General features: G+C 46.4%; 1 protein-coding gene across 1 annotated transcript in view; it reads left to right on the forward strand.

The window, feature by feature from the left end:
• Positions 1 to 16,501, forward strand: part of LOC135057085 (uncharacterized) — a 653,135-nt gene extending 636,634 nt beyond the window's left edge. The window contains 1 exon segment of the mRNA XM_063962984.1: positions 14,572 to 16,501. Coding sequence (XP_063819054.1) covers positions 14,572 to 15,902 — 1,331 coding nt within the window. The 3' untranslated portion in view covers positions 15,903 to 16,501.
• The last annotated feature ends 2,943 nt before the right edge of the window (positions 16,502 to 19,444 follow it).

The following is a 19,444-nucleotide window of genomic DNA, read 5'->3' on the forward strand; positions in this document are numbered from 1 at the left end:
ATGAATGTGGGGTCGCCGCCGACGGCGCCGACACCCAATTGGATGGATATGTGGAAGGTTTTAAATGATAATGTTACTTCCTTGCATAAAAGGTTGGATAAAGCTGAAGCCTTGGGACAGCCGGGGTCTAAGCCCATGCCTAATCCTATGTCGCAGAGGCCGTCAGGGTCTCAGAAGCGCCCACTATCCCAAATTGTTGACACAGATATCGACATGGATTCTGACTCCAGTGTCGATGGCGATGATGCAAAGTTACAGCCTAAAATGGCAAAAGCCATCCGTTACATGATTATAGCAATGAAAGATGTGTTGCACATCACAGAGGAAACCTCAGTCCCTGACAAGAAGGTTCATATGTATGGGGAAAAAAGGAAAGAGGTGATCTTTCTCCCTTCACATGAGTTAAATGAGTTATGTGAAAAGGCTTGGGAATCTCCAGATAAAAAACTGCAGATTTCCAAACGGATGCTTATGGCGTATCCTTTCCCGCCAACGGACAGGTTACGCTGGGAATCCTCTTCTAGGCTAGACAAAGCTTTAACACGCTTATCCAAGAGGGTAGCCCTGCCGTCACAGGATACGGCCACCCTAAAAGATGCTGCGGATAGGAAGCAGGAGGGTATCCTGAAGTCAGTTTACACACATTCAGGTACCTAACTATGGCCGGAGATTGCGTAGGCCTGGATGTGTAGTGTTGTAGCAGCATGGACAGATACCTTATCTGAGGAACTTGATACCTTGGACAAGGATACTATATTGCTGACCCTGGGGCATATTAAAGACGTCCTTTATATGAGAGATGCTCAAAGAGACATTAGCCTACTGGGCTCTAGAATAAATGCAATGTCGATTTCTGCCAGAAGGGTCCTGTGGACTCGGCAATGGACAGGAGATAACGACTCAAAAAGGCACATGGAGGTTTTACCTTACAAGGGTGAGGAGTTGTTTGGGGAGGGTCTTTCGGACCTGGTCTCCACAGCTACTGCTGGAAAGTCAAATTTTTTGCCATATGTTTCCTCACTGCCTAAGAGAGCACCGTATTATCAAATGCAGTCCTTTCGATCACAAAAAGGCAAGAAAGTCCGAGGTGCGTTCTTTCTTGCCAGAGGCAGGGGTAGAGGAAAGAAGCTGCACAATACAGCTAGTTCCCATGAACAGAAGTCATCCCCGGCTACCACTAAATCCACCGCATGATGCTGGGGCCCCACAGGTGGAGCTAGGTCCGGTGGGGGCGCGTCTCCGAAATTTCAGCCACAAGTGGGTTCACTCCCAGGTGGATCCCTGGGCAAGTGCTGGTAAAGGTTCCCCTCCTTCAACAGGGAAGGGGTTACTATTCGACCATGTTTGTGGTACCGAAACCGGACGGTTCGGTCAGACCCATATTGAATTTAAAATCCCTGAACATATACCTGAAAGGGTTCAAGTTCAAGATGGAATCGCTCAGAGCGGTCATCGCAAGCCTGGAAGGGTGGGATTTTATGGTGTCTCTGGACATAAAGGATGCATTCCTTCATGTCCCCATTTATCCACCTCATCAGGAGTACCTCAGATGTGTGGTAGAGGATTGTCATTACCAATTCCAGACGTTGCCGTTTGGTCTCTGCACGGCATTGAAAATATTACCAAGGTAATGGCGGAAATGATGGTGCTCCTGCGACGGCAAGGTGTCACAATTATCCCATATTTGGACGATCTCCTCATAAAGGCGAGGTCCAGAGAGCAGTTGCTGATCAGCGTGGCACGCTCTCGGGAAGTGTTACAACAGCACGGCTGGATTCTAAATATTCCAAAGTCGCAGTTGATTCCTACGACTCGTCTGCCCTTCCTGGGCATGATTCTGGACACAGGCCAGAAGAGGGTTTATCTCCCGATGGAGAAGGCTCAGGAGATCATGACACTGGTCAGAGACTATTGAAACCAAAACAGGTGTCGGTGCATCACTGCACGCGAGTCCTGGGAAAGATGGTGGCATCATACGAGGCCATTCCCTTCGGCAGGTTCCATGCGAGAACCTTTCAATGGGATCTGTTGGACAAGTGGTCCGGATCACATCTACAAATGCATCGGCTGATCACCCTGTCCCCCAGGGCCAGGGTGTCTCTTCTGTGGTGGCTGCAGAGTGCTCACCTTCTCGAGGGCCGCAGATTCGGCATTCAGGACTGGGTCCTGGTGACCACGGACGCAACCCTCCGAGGGTGGGGAGCAGTCACACAGAGAAGAAATTTCCAAGGTCTGTGGTCAAGTCAGGAGACTTGCCTTCACATCAACATCCTGGAACTAAGGGCAATATACAACACCCTATGTCAAGCGGAGACCCTGCTTCGCGACTGATCGGTGCTGATTCAGTCAGACAACATCACCGCAGTGGCTCATGTAAACCGCCTAGGCGGCACAAGGAGCAGGGTGGCGATGGCGGAAGCCACCAGAATTCTTTGCTGGGCGGAGAATCACGTAAGTGCACTGTCAGCAGTGTTCATTCCGTGAATGGACAACTGGGAAGCAGACTTCCTCAGCAGGCACGACCTCCACCAGGGAGAGTGGGGACTTCATCAATAAGTCTTCACGCAGATTGCAAGGCGGTGGGAACTGCCACAGGTGGACATGATGGCATCCCGCCTCAACAAAAAGCTACAGAGATATTGCGCCAGGTCAAGAGACCTTCAGGCGATAGCTGTAGACGCACTAGTGACACCGTGGGGGTTCCAGCCGGTTTATGTGTTTCCTCCTCTTCCTCTCATACCAAAGGTGCTGAGAATCATAAGAAAAGGAGGAGTGAGAACAATACTCTTTGTTCCGGATTGGCCAAGAAGTACTTGGTATCCAGATCTGCAAGAAATGCTCACAGAGGACCCATGGCTTCTGCCTCTCAGACCGGACTTGTTGCAGCAGGGGCCCTGTCTGTTCCAAAACTTGAACGCCGGATCCTAGCAGAAAAAGGTATTCCGGATGAGGTTATTCCTACACTGATAAAGGCTAGGAAGGATGTGACGGCTAAACATTATCACCGTATATGGCGAAAATATGTTGCTTGGTGTGAGGCCAGGAATGCCCCTACGGAGGAATTCCAGCTGGGCCGTTTCCTTCACTACCTACAGTCGGGAGTGACATTGGGCCTGAAATTGGGTTCCATTAGGGTCCAGATTTCGGCCTTATCCATTTTCTTTCAAAAAGAACTGGCTTCTCTTCCTGAAGTCCAAATGTTTGTAAAGGGAGTGCTGCATATTCAGCCCTCTTTTGTGCCTCCAGTGGCACCTTGGGATCTTTAACGTGGTGTTGAGTTTCCTGAAGTCACATTGGTTTGAGCCACTTAAAACCGTGGAGTTAAAATTTCTCACGTGGAAAGTGGTCATACTATTGGCCTTGGCTTCGGCTAGGCATGTATCAGAATTAGCGGCTTTGTCACATAAAAGCCCCTATCTGGTGTTCCATGTGGACAGAGCAGAATTGCGGACCCGTCCACAATTCCTGCCTAAAGTGGTGTCATCTTTTCATATGAACCAACCCATTGTGGTGCCTGTGGCTACTCGTGACTTGGAGGATTCCGATTTACTGGATGTGGTCAGGGCTTTGAAGGTTTATGTAGCCAGAACGGCTAGGATCAGGAAAACTGAGTCGCTGTTTATCCTGTATGCAGCCAGCAAGTTGGGTGCTCCTGCTTCAAAGCAAACTATTGCTCACTGGATCTGTAACACGATTCAGCAGGCTCGTTCTGCGGCTGGGTGCCGCTGCCAAAATCAGTAAAAGCCCACTCCACAAGGAAGGTGGGTTCTTCTTGGGCGGCTGCCCGAGGGGTCTCGACATTACAGCTTTGCCAAGCAGCTACTTGGTCGGGTGCAAACACTTTTGAAAAGTTCTACAAGTTTGATACCCTGGCTGAGGAGGACCTTGTGTTTGCTCATTTGGTGCTGCAGAGTCATCCGCACTCTCCTGCCCGTTTGGGAGCTTTGGTATAATCCCCATGGTCCTTACGGAGTCCCCAGCATCCACTGGGACGTTAGAGAAAATAAGATTTTACTTACCGGTAAATCTATTTCTCGTAGTCCGTAGTGGATGCTGGGCGCCCGTCCCAAGTGCGGACTTCTTCTGCAATGCTTGTATATAGTTATTGCTTACATAAGGGTTATGTTATAGTTGCATCAGGGTTGATCTGATGCTCTATTATTATTCATACTATTAACTGGGTAAGTTTATCACAAGTTATACGGTGTGATAGGTGTGGCTGGTATGAGTCTTGCCCTGGATTCCAAAATCCTTTCCTTGTACTGTCAGCTCTTCCGGGCACAGTTTCTTTAACTGAGGCCTGGAGGAGGGGGAGGAGCTAGAGCACACCAGTATCCAAATGCTTTCTTAAAGTGCCCTGTCTCCTGCAGAACCCGTCTATTCCCATGGTCCTTACGGAGTCCCCAGCATCCACTACGGACTGCGAGAAATAGATTAACCAGTAAGTAAAATCTTATTTTCTCCTTGACGGGGGCAGTTTCTAGTCCAGCTATGGCCACAGCTTGATGTTGTCTCGGAATCCAAGAAGATACTAGTCTTTGCCATTTGCTGGACATATTCTGTTTGGTACAGAATTAAATAGCATTCATGTGTATGAAGCAGACTACAAAAAAGTGACGTTTCCTTCGACATATAAAGCTAAACCCAGATTTCGGGCTATCTGGTCCTTTTGGATCCAACGTAATGCAAAGGGAAAGATTTACGGCAAACAGTCTCAGTGAGATAAATCTGGAAAGACTAAGAAACTTTGGGCAACCAGATGCCCGGTGTCTAAACTAGAAGACAATCCTTCAGCCTGATGGTATAGGCCTCCACCTGGGGGACCCCAGGGTGGGAGGCTGACTTCTATTTGGACAGGTTTGGCAGCAGTACACCTCAGTTACCTGGGAGCAAGAAGCAGTGTCTCACGGTTATGCTTTTTCCTTCAAGAAACACCCTCCTCAAAAATTCTTCTGTACCAGCCCGTCTCCAGTGGAAACGAAGACCAGGGCACTACAAGAAGCAGTTAAAAAGTTGCTACAATCTGGAGTGTTAGTTCCGGTTCCGGCACAATGGGGACGAGGTTTCTATTCCAACCTGTTTCTAGCTAAGAAACAAAATGGGTCCTACCATCCATTCTGAATCTCAAAGCTCTGAACAAACATATTTGGGTTCCTCGATTCCTTATTGCCATTTTCTTGGCAAAAGAGACGGGGGATTTTATGGTGTCCCTATATATTCAGTATTCTTACCTACATGTACCTATTGCACCTTCCCATCGGTACTATCTCAGGTTCGCTATCCTCCGGAAACATTTCCAGTTTCAGGCTCTACCCTTTGGACTGGCTACAGCTCCAAGAGTATTTACCAAGAATATGGTGGTGATAGCAGCTTATCTTCGTCGTCAGGGAATAAGGATTTTCACATATCTAGATGATTTGCTAATCCTGGTTCAGTCCCAGGAAACTCTGCAATGCCATCTTCAAGTGACAATAGCCAGTTTACAGGTTCACGACTGGCTCATAAATTGGGTGAAGTCCTCCTTAGGCCATTTACAATGGATGACGCATCTGGGGGTTATATTGGATACCAGTCTTATGAGAATCTTTCTACCTCGGAACAAAATATCCACAATGCAGATGAGGATTCTGGGGTTGCTACACAACTGGAGAGTATCCATCCATGCAGCAATGCGAGTTCTGGGATCGATGGTCTCGACATTTGACATAGTAGAATATGCTCAATTCCATTCAAGGCCCCTTCAACATCTGATTCTCTCCAAATGGAACGGACAGCATCAGATGATAAAAACTCAGACTATACTTCTTCCTCAGGAAGTGTTTATCTGTTACTGGCTGCTGATTGTACAAAATGGGAAAACCCTCCTACTGTGGATTCTCATGTGATACGTTTGGTAAAGCGTTCCATTCTCCCTATTCCTAAAGCATCCTCCCTCAGTCACATACCTGATAGACAATTGGACATGTCTTAAGTCTTTATATGCACTTACAGGCGCCACTGCCAGATCTGCAACAGCTACGGCCTGGGTGGCTAAAGCTATTGAAAACTGGGAGGATGCCCTTGAAAACAGTTTCCCTTCTGAGGTGACTAAGGAACAACTGTCACTAATTGCCAGCATCAGGGATGCCACCTATTACATTGGTAAGGCTGCTCTGGATACAGCACTCCTGTCATCTAAGGTTTCAGCTGCTTCTGCAGTAGCCCCATGCATTGTTTGGCTTCATTCCTGGAAGGCGGACTCTGATGCTAAGAAAGCCCTGGAAGCACTTCCTTACACAGACAGATTTCTTTTTGGACAAGATTGTCAATAACCCGGCAACAGCTAAAATGGCTTGCCTACCTTCAGCCTCCTCTACATGGCCTCGGAATTTGTCCTTTCACCCTCAGGGCGAGGTCAGTGGTCAGACCTTCCCTAGACTGTCACATGCCACAAAGGCTTCTAAGAGCAAATCCAAACAGGCATGGATGACTAGACGTCCACCTACCAAACGAAAAGATAAACCATCAGCCTTGGGGGAGACCCAAGAGTAGGAGGTCAACTTCTTCAGTTCATCCAGGCTTTGCGTCAGATCACAATAGATGACTGGGTGCAAGAAGAGGTCTCCTATGGGTACGCTTTCTCCTTCCGGAAGCGTCCTCCCAGACAGTACTTTCCTACCAGTCAACCAGCAGACCTCGGCAAAGCCAAGACGCTGTAGAGGGTCATTCAATCTGTACTACAGTCAGTCGTGATTATTCCTTTCTCGTGTCTCAACAAGGCCAGGGGTTCTATTCTATGTTCTTTTTGGTTCAGAAACCTAGTGGGTCTCATCGTCCCATACTCAATTTCAAATTACTGAACAAATATCTCAAGATGCCCATGTTTCATATGGAAACTCTCTGTTCCATTGTCCTGGCTATGCGACCTGGGGAATTTATGGTCTCCCTGGATATACAGGATGCTTACCGTACCTATAGCACCCTGTCATTACCAGTGCCTCCGGTTTGCTGTCTTATGTCACCATTTCCAGTTTCAAGCCCTACCCTTCAGCCTTTCCACAGCCCCCAGGGTGTTCACCAAACTCATGGTAGTGATGGCTGCTCACCTTCGGCAGCAGGGAATTCGGACACTCCCTTACTTGGATGACCTCCTCCTCCTGCTCCGGAGGTCCTCTCCAGGTGACCATATCATTCTCACCGTTGGCTGATCAACTGGGCTAAGTCCTCACTCATCCCATCTAAAAAGATCCTTCATCTCTGAGCTCTCCTGGATGTCCGAGTGCAATGCATCTTTCATCCTCCGGACAAGATTACAGCACTACAATTACGCATCCACAACTTTCTGTCCACTCCACGACGCAGACCCTTTGCTCCTTGGTGTCTGCATCTGACATGGTGGAATCTGCCCAATTCCACTCTAGACCTCTACAAAACTCGATATCCCTGTTTCTATGGTCACCCAAAGGGCCTCAGCTTTTTAATAGTTTGTATTAAAATAGTATTTATGCTTTTCCTGCAGCGGGGTACACTGGTATTCCAAAGGTAATAACTTTTGTGTGTAGAGTTGGATCTTGATCCGAGGCACCAACAGGCTAAAGCTTTGACTGTTCCCAGGATGCACTGCACTGCCGCCTCTATAGCCCCGCCTCCAGGCACTGGAGCTCAGTTTGTAAGTTGGTGTCTGCAGTGCAAGTCACTAACAGGTAGGGCTGCCCTAGGCAGCCCTGATAAGAGCTTTTTGAAGAAGACTTCAAGGGCCGCAGCACTTTATATGTCATTTTGACATACTGTGCTGCGGCTCCATCACCACCCCAACAGCACTGCATACTCCCGCGCCCTGGTTGCCGGGTACTTGCAGTGGAGGCGCTCCGGTCATCAGGCACATTCCCGCTGCTGCTCTCCTGGATCACGTGGCTGCACTTCAGGGAGAAGGTAAGAGGGGGGGACCCGCTGAAATCGCGATCCGGTCGCGGCCCCAGGAGATGGACCGCTCCGCTGGCATGGACACTGTGGCCGTGCACGGACCCTACTATATCCACCAGGGTAAGGAGCACAGGTCGGATTTACTAAAATCCATTTGTCATAGGCTCCATAGTACCCGGTGGTGAAGTCCAGCAGAGGGGATAAGGTGCTGACCTGTAGCCCCTCCCCCAGCACCAGGCACCATCTACAGCAGATGTTCCCGCCCTGGAACTGCATCTCTCTGTCTCCCTCACTCCCTGCCAGCGTTTGGGCGCCATTACACAGAGCTGCGCTGATTCTGGGACTGCTGGGTGATGTCTCCTCTGTTAAGCCGCCTGTCTCATCAGCACTGCATTTACAAGACATTTAAGTATTCTACATGTCGTTTAGACAGTGTTAGTTAAGAACAAGTGCATTACTATATGATTAGTTAGTACAAGTATTCTGTGATATACATCCAGTGTTTACTGTGCATTGTTATATCTGTATACATACATATCTATATGTAGTATTACTAGTCCAGTGCAGTTTTATTGTTATATGTAATAATTTCTGCATTGTACATGTGACTGTGTGTGCCTATAGCTGCTGTGTGGTTTGTATTCTGTATATCACACATATTGCTATCCTCTGTTAGTGTTCTGCATTTGCGGCCATAACACAGGGGTTATTCGCTGGTACTGTGTTTGTCTGGCTATAATGTACTGTTACGCCCTAAGGCTACATTCCCAATAATGTCTGCTGCACAGGGCAGGAAATTCGCGGACGCTCCTGCATCATGCAGTGCTGATGTCACGGTTTTACTTGGGGAAAAGATTTCAGCTGAGGATTCAGGTACTGGGTGCTCTGCACCTTCCGGTCAGCCCGCAGGACCTGTGGCAAATCAAGACCCACCTTGGGCTGCTTTTTCAAATATGCTGACTACGCTTGTAATACTGCTTATGCCCCCTGTGGGACATCATGTGCCATTACAGCCACATATTGTCCCTGTAGTTAATCCACCATGGGCGGATACTCTGTCAACTCCGTTACAGCAACTGAATTAGTCACTGGTTAAACAAAAACCTAACCCTCGCCCTACTGGGACCAAGGGGTCATCTAAGCGGGCCATTTCCTCCTCACAATCCACTAATATTTTGGATGATTCTTCAGATGAGGATGGGGAATATACTTATCCATCAGACGCTGATACAGCTGCTTCTGATGAGGAATCTACAACACAGGTTGATGTTCCTGACCTCGTGGAGTCTATCAAGCTGATTCTTCAGATTGATGATGAAATTGATTCTCCGGATACATCTAAGAAACCTGATAAGTTCAAACGTCAGAAGGTTAATAAAGTAGTCTTACCACATTCTGACCTTTTAATTGACATACGTCAGGAATCCTGGTCTTCTCCAGGAAATAAATTTTCCTTGTCTAAAAAGATGCTAGCTCGTTATCCTATCCCTGCGGAGTTGAGAAACAAGTGGGAAGCCCCACCACCAGTGGACTCTGCCTGTCACCACCATCACCTCTCTGAAGGAACCGATGGATAAGTGTGTGGAGGGTTGCTTGAAGTCTATTTACACTCTTACAGGTGCTGTTCATAGACCCACTATGGCGGCCTCCTGGGCTGCTAAAGGAATTGAAGCCTGGGTTCAGACAATCGAGGAAGAGCTACCTCTGAATTTTTCTGACACTGCCAGACAATATCTCTCATATATTACTAAAGCCTCCCACTATATTCAGGAGGCGTCCCCTGATGCGGGCATTATGGCAGCCAAGGCATCTACTACGTCTATCCTGGCTCACTGGATTCTGTGGTTACGGTCCTGGTTGGTGGACCTGGACTCTAAAAAGACCTTGGAGGTGCTCCCTTTTTAAAGAAGATGTACTATTTGGGGAGGATCTGAACAAGATTGTGACTGACTTGTCGTCTGCCAAGACTGCATTTCTCCCAAGTACTAATACTTCAGCACAGAAGGCTAAGAGTACCACTTTTTGTTCCTTTCGACATCCAGGTAAAGCAGAGGGTTAGACGTACCCGAGACAGGCTCGTCCTTCTAAAACCTCTAAGCCCAAACCTATACGTTCTTGGACCGTCCATCAGCCTGCTTCTAAACCAGACAAGTCTGCTGCATGACGGGGCGGGCCTTCCCATGGGGGAACCCAGGGTGGGAGGCCGACTTCTGCAGTTCCGGTACCTCTGTCTCAGAGAGGCAGGGGTTACTATTCGACGCTGTTTCTGGTTCCAAAGCCGAATGGATCCTCCTGGCCTATACTCAACCTCAAATGTTTGACAAATTTGTCAGAGAATCCAAATTCTGTATGGAAATTCTGCGCTATATTGTACTGGCTTTGGAACCCAAGGATTATATGGTATCCCTGGACATATAGGATGCTTACCTACACATACCTATTGCCGTGTCGCATCAGCAATATCTGTGGTTTGCTATTGGCAACCTACATTATCAATTCCAAGCCTTGCCTTTCGGACTGACCACGACTCCTCGGATCTTCACCAAGGTCATGGCTTTCATGACTGCTATTCTCCGCTGTCAGGGTATCAGGATCCTGCCCTATCTGGATGACTTGTTGATCCTGGCGAACTCCCCAAAGGTTCTCCATCATGTTGAACCGACGGTCCAATTCCTGCAAGCCCATGGGTGGCTCATCAACTGGAAGAAATCCTCGTTGATCCCTGCTCAGAGCAAGATGCACCTGGGGGCGTTACTGGACACACACAACCAACGTTTGTTCTTGTCTTCAGAGAATGTCCTGAAACTTCAGAAAGAATCAGATGCTTCCTCTCTCACCCAAGAATGTCGATACACTCGGTGATGCAAGTATGGTGCATCATGGTGTCGGCTTCTGACATGGTAGAGTACGCTCAATTTCATTGCCGCCCTCTGCAGAGGTTAATCCTTTCCAAGTGGGACGGCCTGCCTCACCGGATCAGGTCTCAAATGATCTGTTTGACTCCTGAGGTCCATCTGTCACTGAGCTGGTGGCTACAGGACCAACAATTGAGCAGGGGTCGTCCCTTCTGGATCTCCAACTGGGTCCCCCTAACGATGGATGCCAGTCTGCGGGGTTGGGGCGCGGTGTTGGAGCAACACTCTCTTCAGGGTCGGTGGACCAGGGAGGACTCTCCTCCCAATAAATATTCTGGAATTGCAGGCAGTGTTCAATGGGCTGAAACTTTCCCTGCCTGGGGAACAGAACAGGCCTGTTCAAGTACAGTCAGACAACGCCACCATGGTGGCGTACATAAATCATCAAGGCGGCACTCGAAGCCACATGGCAATGAAATGAATGGAGGGAAGTGTCAAAAATTCTTCAATGGGCGGAACGCTATCTGCCAGCCATAGCGGCAGTGTTCATTCCGGGAGTCCTCAACTGGGAAGCAGACTTCCTCAGTGGTCAGGACGTACACGCCAGAGAGTGGAGTCTTCATCTGGAAGTCTTCCAACTCTTAGAGGACATGTGGGACCTACCAGATGTAGACCTGATGGCGCCTCGACACAATCACAAGGTTCCAGTGTTCGGAGCAAGGACAAGGGATCCTTAAGCAGCATTTGTGGACACACTGGCAATTTCATGGAACTTTGGGCTGCCATATGTGTTCCCTCCGGTGTTTATTCTGCCCTGGGTGATACGGAAGTTCAAGCAAGAAGGAGGAATACTTCTAGTCGCTCAAGCGTGGCACAGACAGCACTGGTTCTCAGACCTACAGGGTCTCTCGATAGAGCGTCCTCTTCTACTTTCTCAACGCCCAGACCTCCTCGTTCAGGGCCCTTGTGTCTATCAGGACCTGGCACAACTGGCTTTGACGATGTTGCTCTTGAAGCTTCACTCCTGAGGGTCAAAGGATTCTCTGAGGCGGTCGTTCAAACTATGTTGAAAGCCCGTAAACCGGCTTCAGCTTGGATTTATTATAGGGTCTGGAATTCTTACTTCACCTGGTGTGCTGTTAAGAATTACGATGCATACAAGTTCAGTACTGCCAGATTTTTGGCTTTTCTACAACAAGGCCTAGACTTAGGCCTTCGTTTTGCCTCCATCAAGGTTCATATATCTGCCTTGTTGGTGTGGTTTCAGAGAAAAATTGCGTCTCTTCCTGACGTTCATACTTTCACTCAGGGTTTTTTACAGATTCAGCCTCCCTATGTCCCACCTGTGGCGCCATGGGATCTGTCTGTTGTTTTGAATGCCCTGCAAGAGTCTCCATTTGAACCTCTTGAGTCAGTGGACCTTACATGCCTTATGCTTAAGGTTGTTTTTCTGTTGGCTATTGCCTCTGCTAGGAGGGTGTCGGACTTAGGGTGGACAACAGGACAAAGCACCTTTCTGATTTTTCACTGTGACTGTGCAGTTTTTAGAACTCGCCCTGGTTATCTACCTAAGGTGGTGTCATCTTTCCACCTTAATCAGGAGATTGGTTCCAGCCTTTATTTCTCCTGGTTTGTCCTCCAAAGAGCGGTCTTTGGATGTGGTATGGGCTCTCTGTATCTATGTGGAGAGGACTGCCTCCATCAGGAGGTCAGACTCTCTTTTTGTTCTTTTCGGTTTTCACAAACGTGGCTGGCCTGCGAATAAGCAAACTTTGACCAGATGGATTAGAATGGTGATTGCACAAGTTTATGCTCAGGCTGGGCTCACAGCACCTGCTGCTATTAAGCCCCATTCTACTTTGGTCTGTTGGACCTCCTTGGGCTGCCCGCCGTGACGCGTCCTCGGAACAATTGTGCAAGGCGGCTACGTGGTCCTCGGTGAACACGTTCATAAGGTTCTATGCCTTTGATACTTCCACCTCCCTGGATGCTTCCTTTGGATGCTGGGTTCTTGTGCCCGCTACAGTGTGTCCCCTCCCATGAGGAACTGCTTTAGGACATCCCCGATGTTATTCCCTGTGGCATACCGGTGTACCCCACTGCAGTGCCTGGAGGCGGGGCTATAGAGGAATCGGGGCAGTGCATCCCGGGAACAGTCAAAGCTTTAGCCTGTTGGTGCCTCAGATCAAGATCCAACTGTACACCCCAATGTTATTCCCTGTGGAAACCAGTGTACCTCGCAGAAAGAGATTTAACAATGGTAAGTCTTGCTATAATTCTCCTTTTCTTTTTTGCCTCCTCAGATTCTTCCCATTCTGTCCTTTCTAAATAAAGTATATACTAGTATAGGTATGTCCCAGTCATGATTTTCATTGCACCTTGACTCTGTAAGAGCCACAATATCTAGACCATCCCTTGTAATTATTGAAATGAGTTTGGGGATTTTATATCCTAAGCTCCTAGCATTTGCACACATAGCTCTTAGAGTTAGGTTTGTGCTTCTTCTGTTCCTATGTTCATCTCTCTGCCTATGTTTATTTGGTTTTGATCTGAATTATCTTCTGTTGCTGTGTATATTCTTCCTATTCCCTTTTCCTGCAGAACCAATACATTTGGGTTGGGGGAACAGGTCGCCTTATTCATATTTGGTTCACTGCCCCATCTGTTAGTTTAAATAGTTCCTGATGAAGCATCCAAACTGTTTACTTAGTATTCTCATTCCCCTTGAAGATGGGTGTGGGCCATCACTTTTTTATAGGCTCCTATCTTGCCAGATGGTGTGACTATGACATATCAATCTAAATCTCTCCTCATCTTTTATGGCCATGAGTTCAGCATTAGCCAGGTCATTTGTCCCTAGGCGCACAATGACATCTCTCCCCATCTTTTCTTGCTGCCTTCACAATTCTTAGCATGCACTCTTTATCCCTTGCAGCTGTGGCTCCACTCCAGGTAAGCACCTTATTTGTTTCTCTACTTCATTACCATTTCCCTGGTGTACTCCTGTAATAATGGAATCTAGAAGTGCAGTCCTTTTTTGAAGATGTAATTTTCCCGTTTCTATTCCTTTTCCTGTAGTTAGTTGAAGGCCTCATATCTTCCTGTTCTATATTGCATATATCAGTTGTATTTTCCAGCCTTGCAAGAGCAGCATATGAATTTGGCAGTGTCACATCTTGTGGGAGATATTTGTGTCCATCTGGAAATCTCTGCCTTTCAGAGCCCACAGCAGTCCAGGCAGAATGTCTTCTGGTGGCTCTCTGAGGTAGTGGTGGCCTCAAGGACACAGACATCCTACATATCCCAGCATGCAGCTTAGATATCTCCTCCTGCAGCAGAGATAATTGCTCACAGATTGGACAGCGGCTGAGTCTCCAGATTGTCTCCCATAAACCAAATGCATCACATCCCCTGCACGGCACTAGCCCAAACATTGTATCAGATGCTAATGGTATTGCCAATATGTGTGTATTATATGTCACCTGATCTGTATTATATATCACCTGATCTGTATTATATCTCACCTGATCTTATATCTCACCTGATCTGTATTATATCTCACCTGATCTGTATTATATCTCACCTTCTTCTTTTTCACACTCACAATTCAATTAAGGATTCACTTTAGTATGCAAGCTAGGGTTAATTTTGATACAAATTACCCCTAGTACCTGTCCATGTAGTAGGGAATATAGAGTGTAAGCTCCCCTGGTGGGACTGATGTGAATGACTAAATATTCTCTGTACAGTGTGGAGTAATATGTATGTGCTATATAAAGATCTGTGAATAATAATACAGCTATTTTATCTCCAGCAGATGGAGGCACAAGCAGGAATGCCTTGGAGGGAGATCTCATCTTGTCTGCGGATACTGACATAGAAGATAACATCACACAGGATTCTCCAGGAGACATCCCCGTTATGCTAAATATACATCCAGTACCTCACAGTACAGATATATTATCTGATCCCCCTAACTGCGAGGACTGTTCTCCTGATACCTCAGATTTTGTTACACATCATGCAGCTCATACACCTGATAATATATTTCCCTGTTCCGAGTGTGGGAAAAATTTCCCACATAAATCAACTTTACTTAGACATCAGAGACAGCACACAGGTGAGAAACCATTTCCATGCTCTGAGTGTGGGAAATGTTTTACACAGAAATCAGTTCTAGTTAGACATCAGAGAAGTCACACAGGAGAAAAAATATTTCCATGTCCTAAGTGTGGGAAATGTTTTACACAGAAACAATTTCTAATTAGACATAAGAGAAGTCACACAGGTGAGAAACCATTTCCATGCTCTGAGTGTGGAAAATGTTTCCCATATAAATCAACTTTAATTACACATCAGAGACATCACACAGGTGAGAAACCATTTTCATGCTCGGAGTGTGGGAAATGTTTTACACACAAATCAGTTCTTGTTAAACATCAGAGACTCCACACAGGTGAGAAACCATTTCCATGCTCTGAGTGTGGGAAATGTTTTACACAGAAATCAGTTCTAGTTAGACATCAGAGAAGTCACACAGGAGAAAAACCATTTCCATGTCCTGAGTGTGGGAAATGTTTTACAGAGAAACAATTTCTAATTAGACATAAGAGAAGTCACACAGGTGAGAAACCATTTCCATGCTCTGAGTGTGGGAAGTGTTTTACAACTAAATCAGAACTTATTAATCATCAAAGAATTCACACAGGTGAGAAACCATTTCCATGCTCTGAGTGTGGGAAATGTTTAACAACTAAATCAAAACTTGTTAATCATCAAAGAATTCATACAGGTGAGAAACCATTTCCATGCTCTGAGTGTGGGAAATGTTTTACAACTCACACAGATCTTGTTAAACATCAGAGAAGTCACACAGGTGAGAAACCATTTCCATGCTCGGAGTGTGAGAAATGTTTTACAAACAAATCAGTTCTTGTTAAACATCAGAGACTCCACACAGGTGAGAAACCATTTCCATGCTCTGAGTGTGAGAAATGTTTTACACAGAAATCAGCTCTAGTTAGTCATCAGAGAAGTCACACAGGTGAGAAACCATTTCCATGCTCTGAGTGTGGGAAATGTTTTACACACAAATCACAACTTTTTAGACATCAGATTTCACACAGTAGAAAAGAATTACTATGAGTTGATACAAAACAGGTTTGTAGCACAGCTCCTGTCACACAGTATTTGAACAATGTAAGTTAACCATCTGCAGACAATTGGAATGGATGTCCTATAAGACTGGAGTAGATCACCAGAGTAAAACTAAACCTGAGTACACACTAAACAATATGTACCCAGTCCAGCATCACTGCTGCCGGGACCCTGCATGTGGCATGTGCATACTGCAGGGCCAACGGGGGATGTCACTAGTGACCCGTGGGAGAGTATACCATGGGTACACACTAGACCATTATTCTGTTAGATATTGGGCCCACTCTCCACAGTAATAACATTGTTGTTTTGTATCATCTACATTTTGTGCATTTCAGTCTAACACGTAAAAAGATAAAACATTATCATTTTTAAAAACAGATTTCATTATGGAAACTCGTGTAAAATCCAACTTTTATGTTGTATTGGAATGGTGGATAAATGGTGACTCACAAACCAAAAAGTAGTTCTTGGTGGGTAGAAACAAATGAAAGATGCAGCAGACAAGGAGTGTGGTTTGTATAGTGCATTATGTTGTGTATTGGGAAACCCTTTCTCCATGTCACACATAAAGTGCACGGAAAGTATTCACATCGCTTCACTTTTTTCACATTTTGTTATGTCAGCCTTATTCCAAACTAGAATGAGTAATTTTTTCCCTCACAATACCCCATAATTTTTGAGATTTTTGCTAATTTATTAAAAATAGAAAACTAAGAACTCACATGTACATAAGTATTCACAGCCTTTGCCGTGAAGCCCAGAATTGAGCTCAGGTGCATCCTGTTTCCACTAATCATCCTTGAGATATTCCTACAGCTTAATTGGAGTCAACCTGTGGTAAATTCAGTTGATTGGACATGATTTGTAAAGGCACACATCTGTCTATATAGGGTCCCAAACTTGACAGTGCAAGTCTGAGCACAAACCAAGCATGAAGTCAAAGGAATTGTCTGTAGACCTCCGAGACAGGATTGTCTCGAGGCACAAATCTGGGGAAGGGTACAGAAAAATATCTGCTGCTTTGAAGGTCCCAATGATCATCCATAAATGGAAGAAGTTCGGAACCACGAGGACTCTTCCTAGAGTTGGTTGGTAGTCTAAACTGAGCAATCAGGGGAGAAGGGCCCTAGTCAGGGAGGAGACCAAGAACCCCATGGTTACTCTGTCAGAGCTACAGCATTCCTTTGTGGAGAGAGGGGAACTTTCCAGAAGGACAACCATCTCTGCAGCAATCCGCCAATCAGGCCTGTATGGTAGAATGGCCAGACGGAAGCAACTCCTTAGTAAAAAGCACATGGCAGCCCACCTAGAGTTTGCTAAAATCCACCTTAAGGACTCTCAGACCATGAGAAACAAAATTAACTGGTCTAATGAGACAAATATGGAACTCTTGCGTGAATGCCAGGCGTCATGTTTGGAGAAAACAAGGCACCGCTCATCACCAGGCCAATGCCATCCCTACAGTGAAGCATGGTGGTGGCAGCATCCCTACTCTATGAAATTTGCTTTATATTTGTTCCTGGTGGAACTAGGATCTAAGAAATTAATGTATTAATATCTGTACATGAAAGAGTCATCACACCAAAAACCCAATACAACACAGTTTTATTAAACAAGGTTCAGTATATATCGGGTTTGAAAATGGTTTTAGCATTCTGTCCGGATTCATCACATGATCGGATCCCAGAATATAATATTTCTCATATTGTATGTGTGGTAACATTTTATTTTCTGTGAACTGCATGCCATTCCCTCTGCTAGGTTGTAAATTCTATGTACATATCCCCAGGGGGCCTAGGAGGTTATCGCTCTCAGTGAATATGACCAGGCCACTAGGTTCTGAAGCCATAAATGTATTTATGTTCGGTTATGTTATGTATTTATTGCTCATCCTGTGCCAGTCATAAATGTTTGAGGGGTTGAAGACTGCATCATTCAGTCCCCATCTTCAAACAAACTGTGTAGGACAGCATTGAGCTGGGTAAAAACCCCAAGGGCGGGGGTAAGTGAGGGCAACTGAGGGTATAAATATCCCTTTCACTGTAATATGTGTGTTCATTCTCATGGGGTGTAGCTGCGGCTAGAAGTGAACTGATAAACTCACCTGTGACATTCCCATAGCCAGATCCTAAATTTGTGTGCAAGTTTAGGCTTCTGAAATATCTTTTTATTTTTACAAACTAGAAAAAGGTTTTTAGGCGCTGAACAGGGTCGTGCAAATATAGCACTGATATGGCAGCCACTTGGTAAGGAGGTAGCCGGCCTCCTAAAAATATCAACTAAAACAAAATCACCAAGTAAGCGCACAATACCAGCAATGTTGATCAAAAACACAATTTATTAACATAAAAACAATGACCAACTGTTAAAAGACAACAATACACAGAGCATATGACTGGGGTATTATAACCCTAAAGTGCACACATAAATGTGTTATATTGTGAAAGGGACGCTAAAATACAGGAGAGCCCGTCTCTGTAAGATAGGGTTAATCTCTCACATTAATTCCATATCAAACAGTTTGAATGAAAAAGGAAGTCCTGTAAATTAATATAATGTGTATTGTTGTCTTTTAACAGTTTGTCATTGTTTTTATCTTTTTATTTCTCTGACGTCCTAAGTGGATGCTGGGGACTCCGTAAGGACCATGGGGATTAGCGGCTCCGCAGGAGACAGGGCACAAAAAGTAAAAGCTTTAGGACTAGCTGGTGTGCACTGGCTCCTCCCCCTATGACCCTCCTCCAAGCCTCAGTTAGGTTTTGTGCCCGGCCGAGAAGGGTGCAATCTAGGTGGCTCTCCTGAGCTGCTTAGAGTAAAAGTTAGACTTAGGTTTTTTATTTTCAGTGAGTCCTGCTGGCAACAGGCTCACTGCATCGAGGGACTAAGGGGAGAAGAAGCGAACTCACCTGCGTGCAGAGTGGATTGGGCTTCTTGGCTACTGGACATTAGCTCCAGAGGGAAGATCACAGGCCCAGCCATGGATGGGTCCTGGAGCCGCGCCGCCGGCCCCCTTACAGAGCCAGAAGAGTGAAGAGGTCCAGAAATCGGCGGCAGAAGACGTCCTGTCTTCAAGAAAGGTAGCGCACAGCACTGCAGCTGTGCGCCATTGCTCTCAGCACCCTTCACACTCCGGTCACTGAGGGTGCAGGGCGCTGGGGGGGGGGGGGGGGGCGCCCTGAGACGCAATGTAAACACTATATATGGCTAAAAATACATCACATATAGCTCCTGGGCTATATGGATGTATTTAACCCCTGCCATTTTACCTCATAAAATGTGGGAGAAAGGCCGCCGTGAAGGGGGCGGAGCCTATCTCCTCAGCACACAAGCGCCATTTTCCCTCACAGCTCCGCTGGAAGGACATCTCCCTGACTCTCCCCTGCAGTCCTGCACTACAGAAACAGGGTAAAAAAGAGAGGGGGGGGGGGGGCACTAATTTGGCATATAAACATATATAGCAGCTATAAGGGAGAAACACTTACTTATAAGGTTGTCCCTATACATATATAGCGCTCTGGTGTGTGCTG

Source organism: Pseudophryne corroboree, chromosome 3 (assembly GCF_028390025.1).
Source record: "Pseudophryne corroboree isolate aPseCor3 chromosome 3, aPseCor3.hap2, whole genome shotgun sequence".
In the NCBI taxonomy this organism is placed as follows: domain Eukaryota; kingdom Metazoa; phylum Chordata; class Amphibia; order Anura; family Myobatrachidae; genus Pseudophryne; species Pseudophryne corroboree.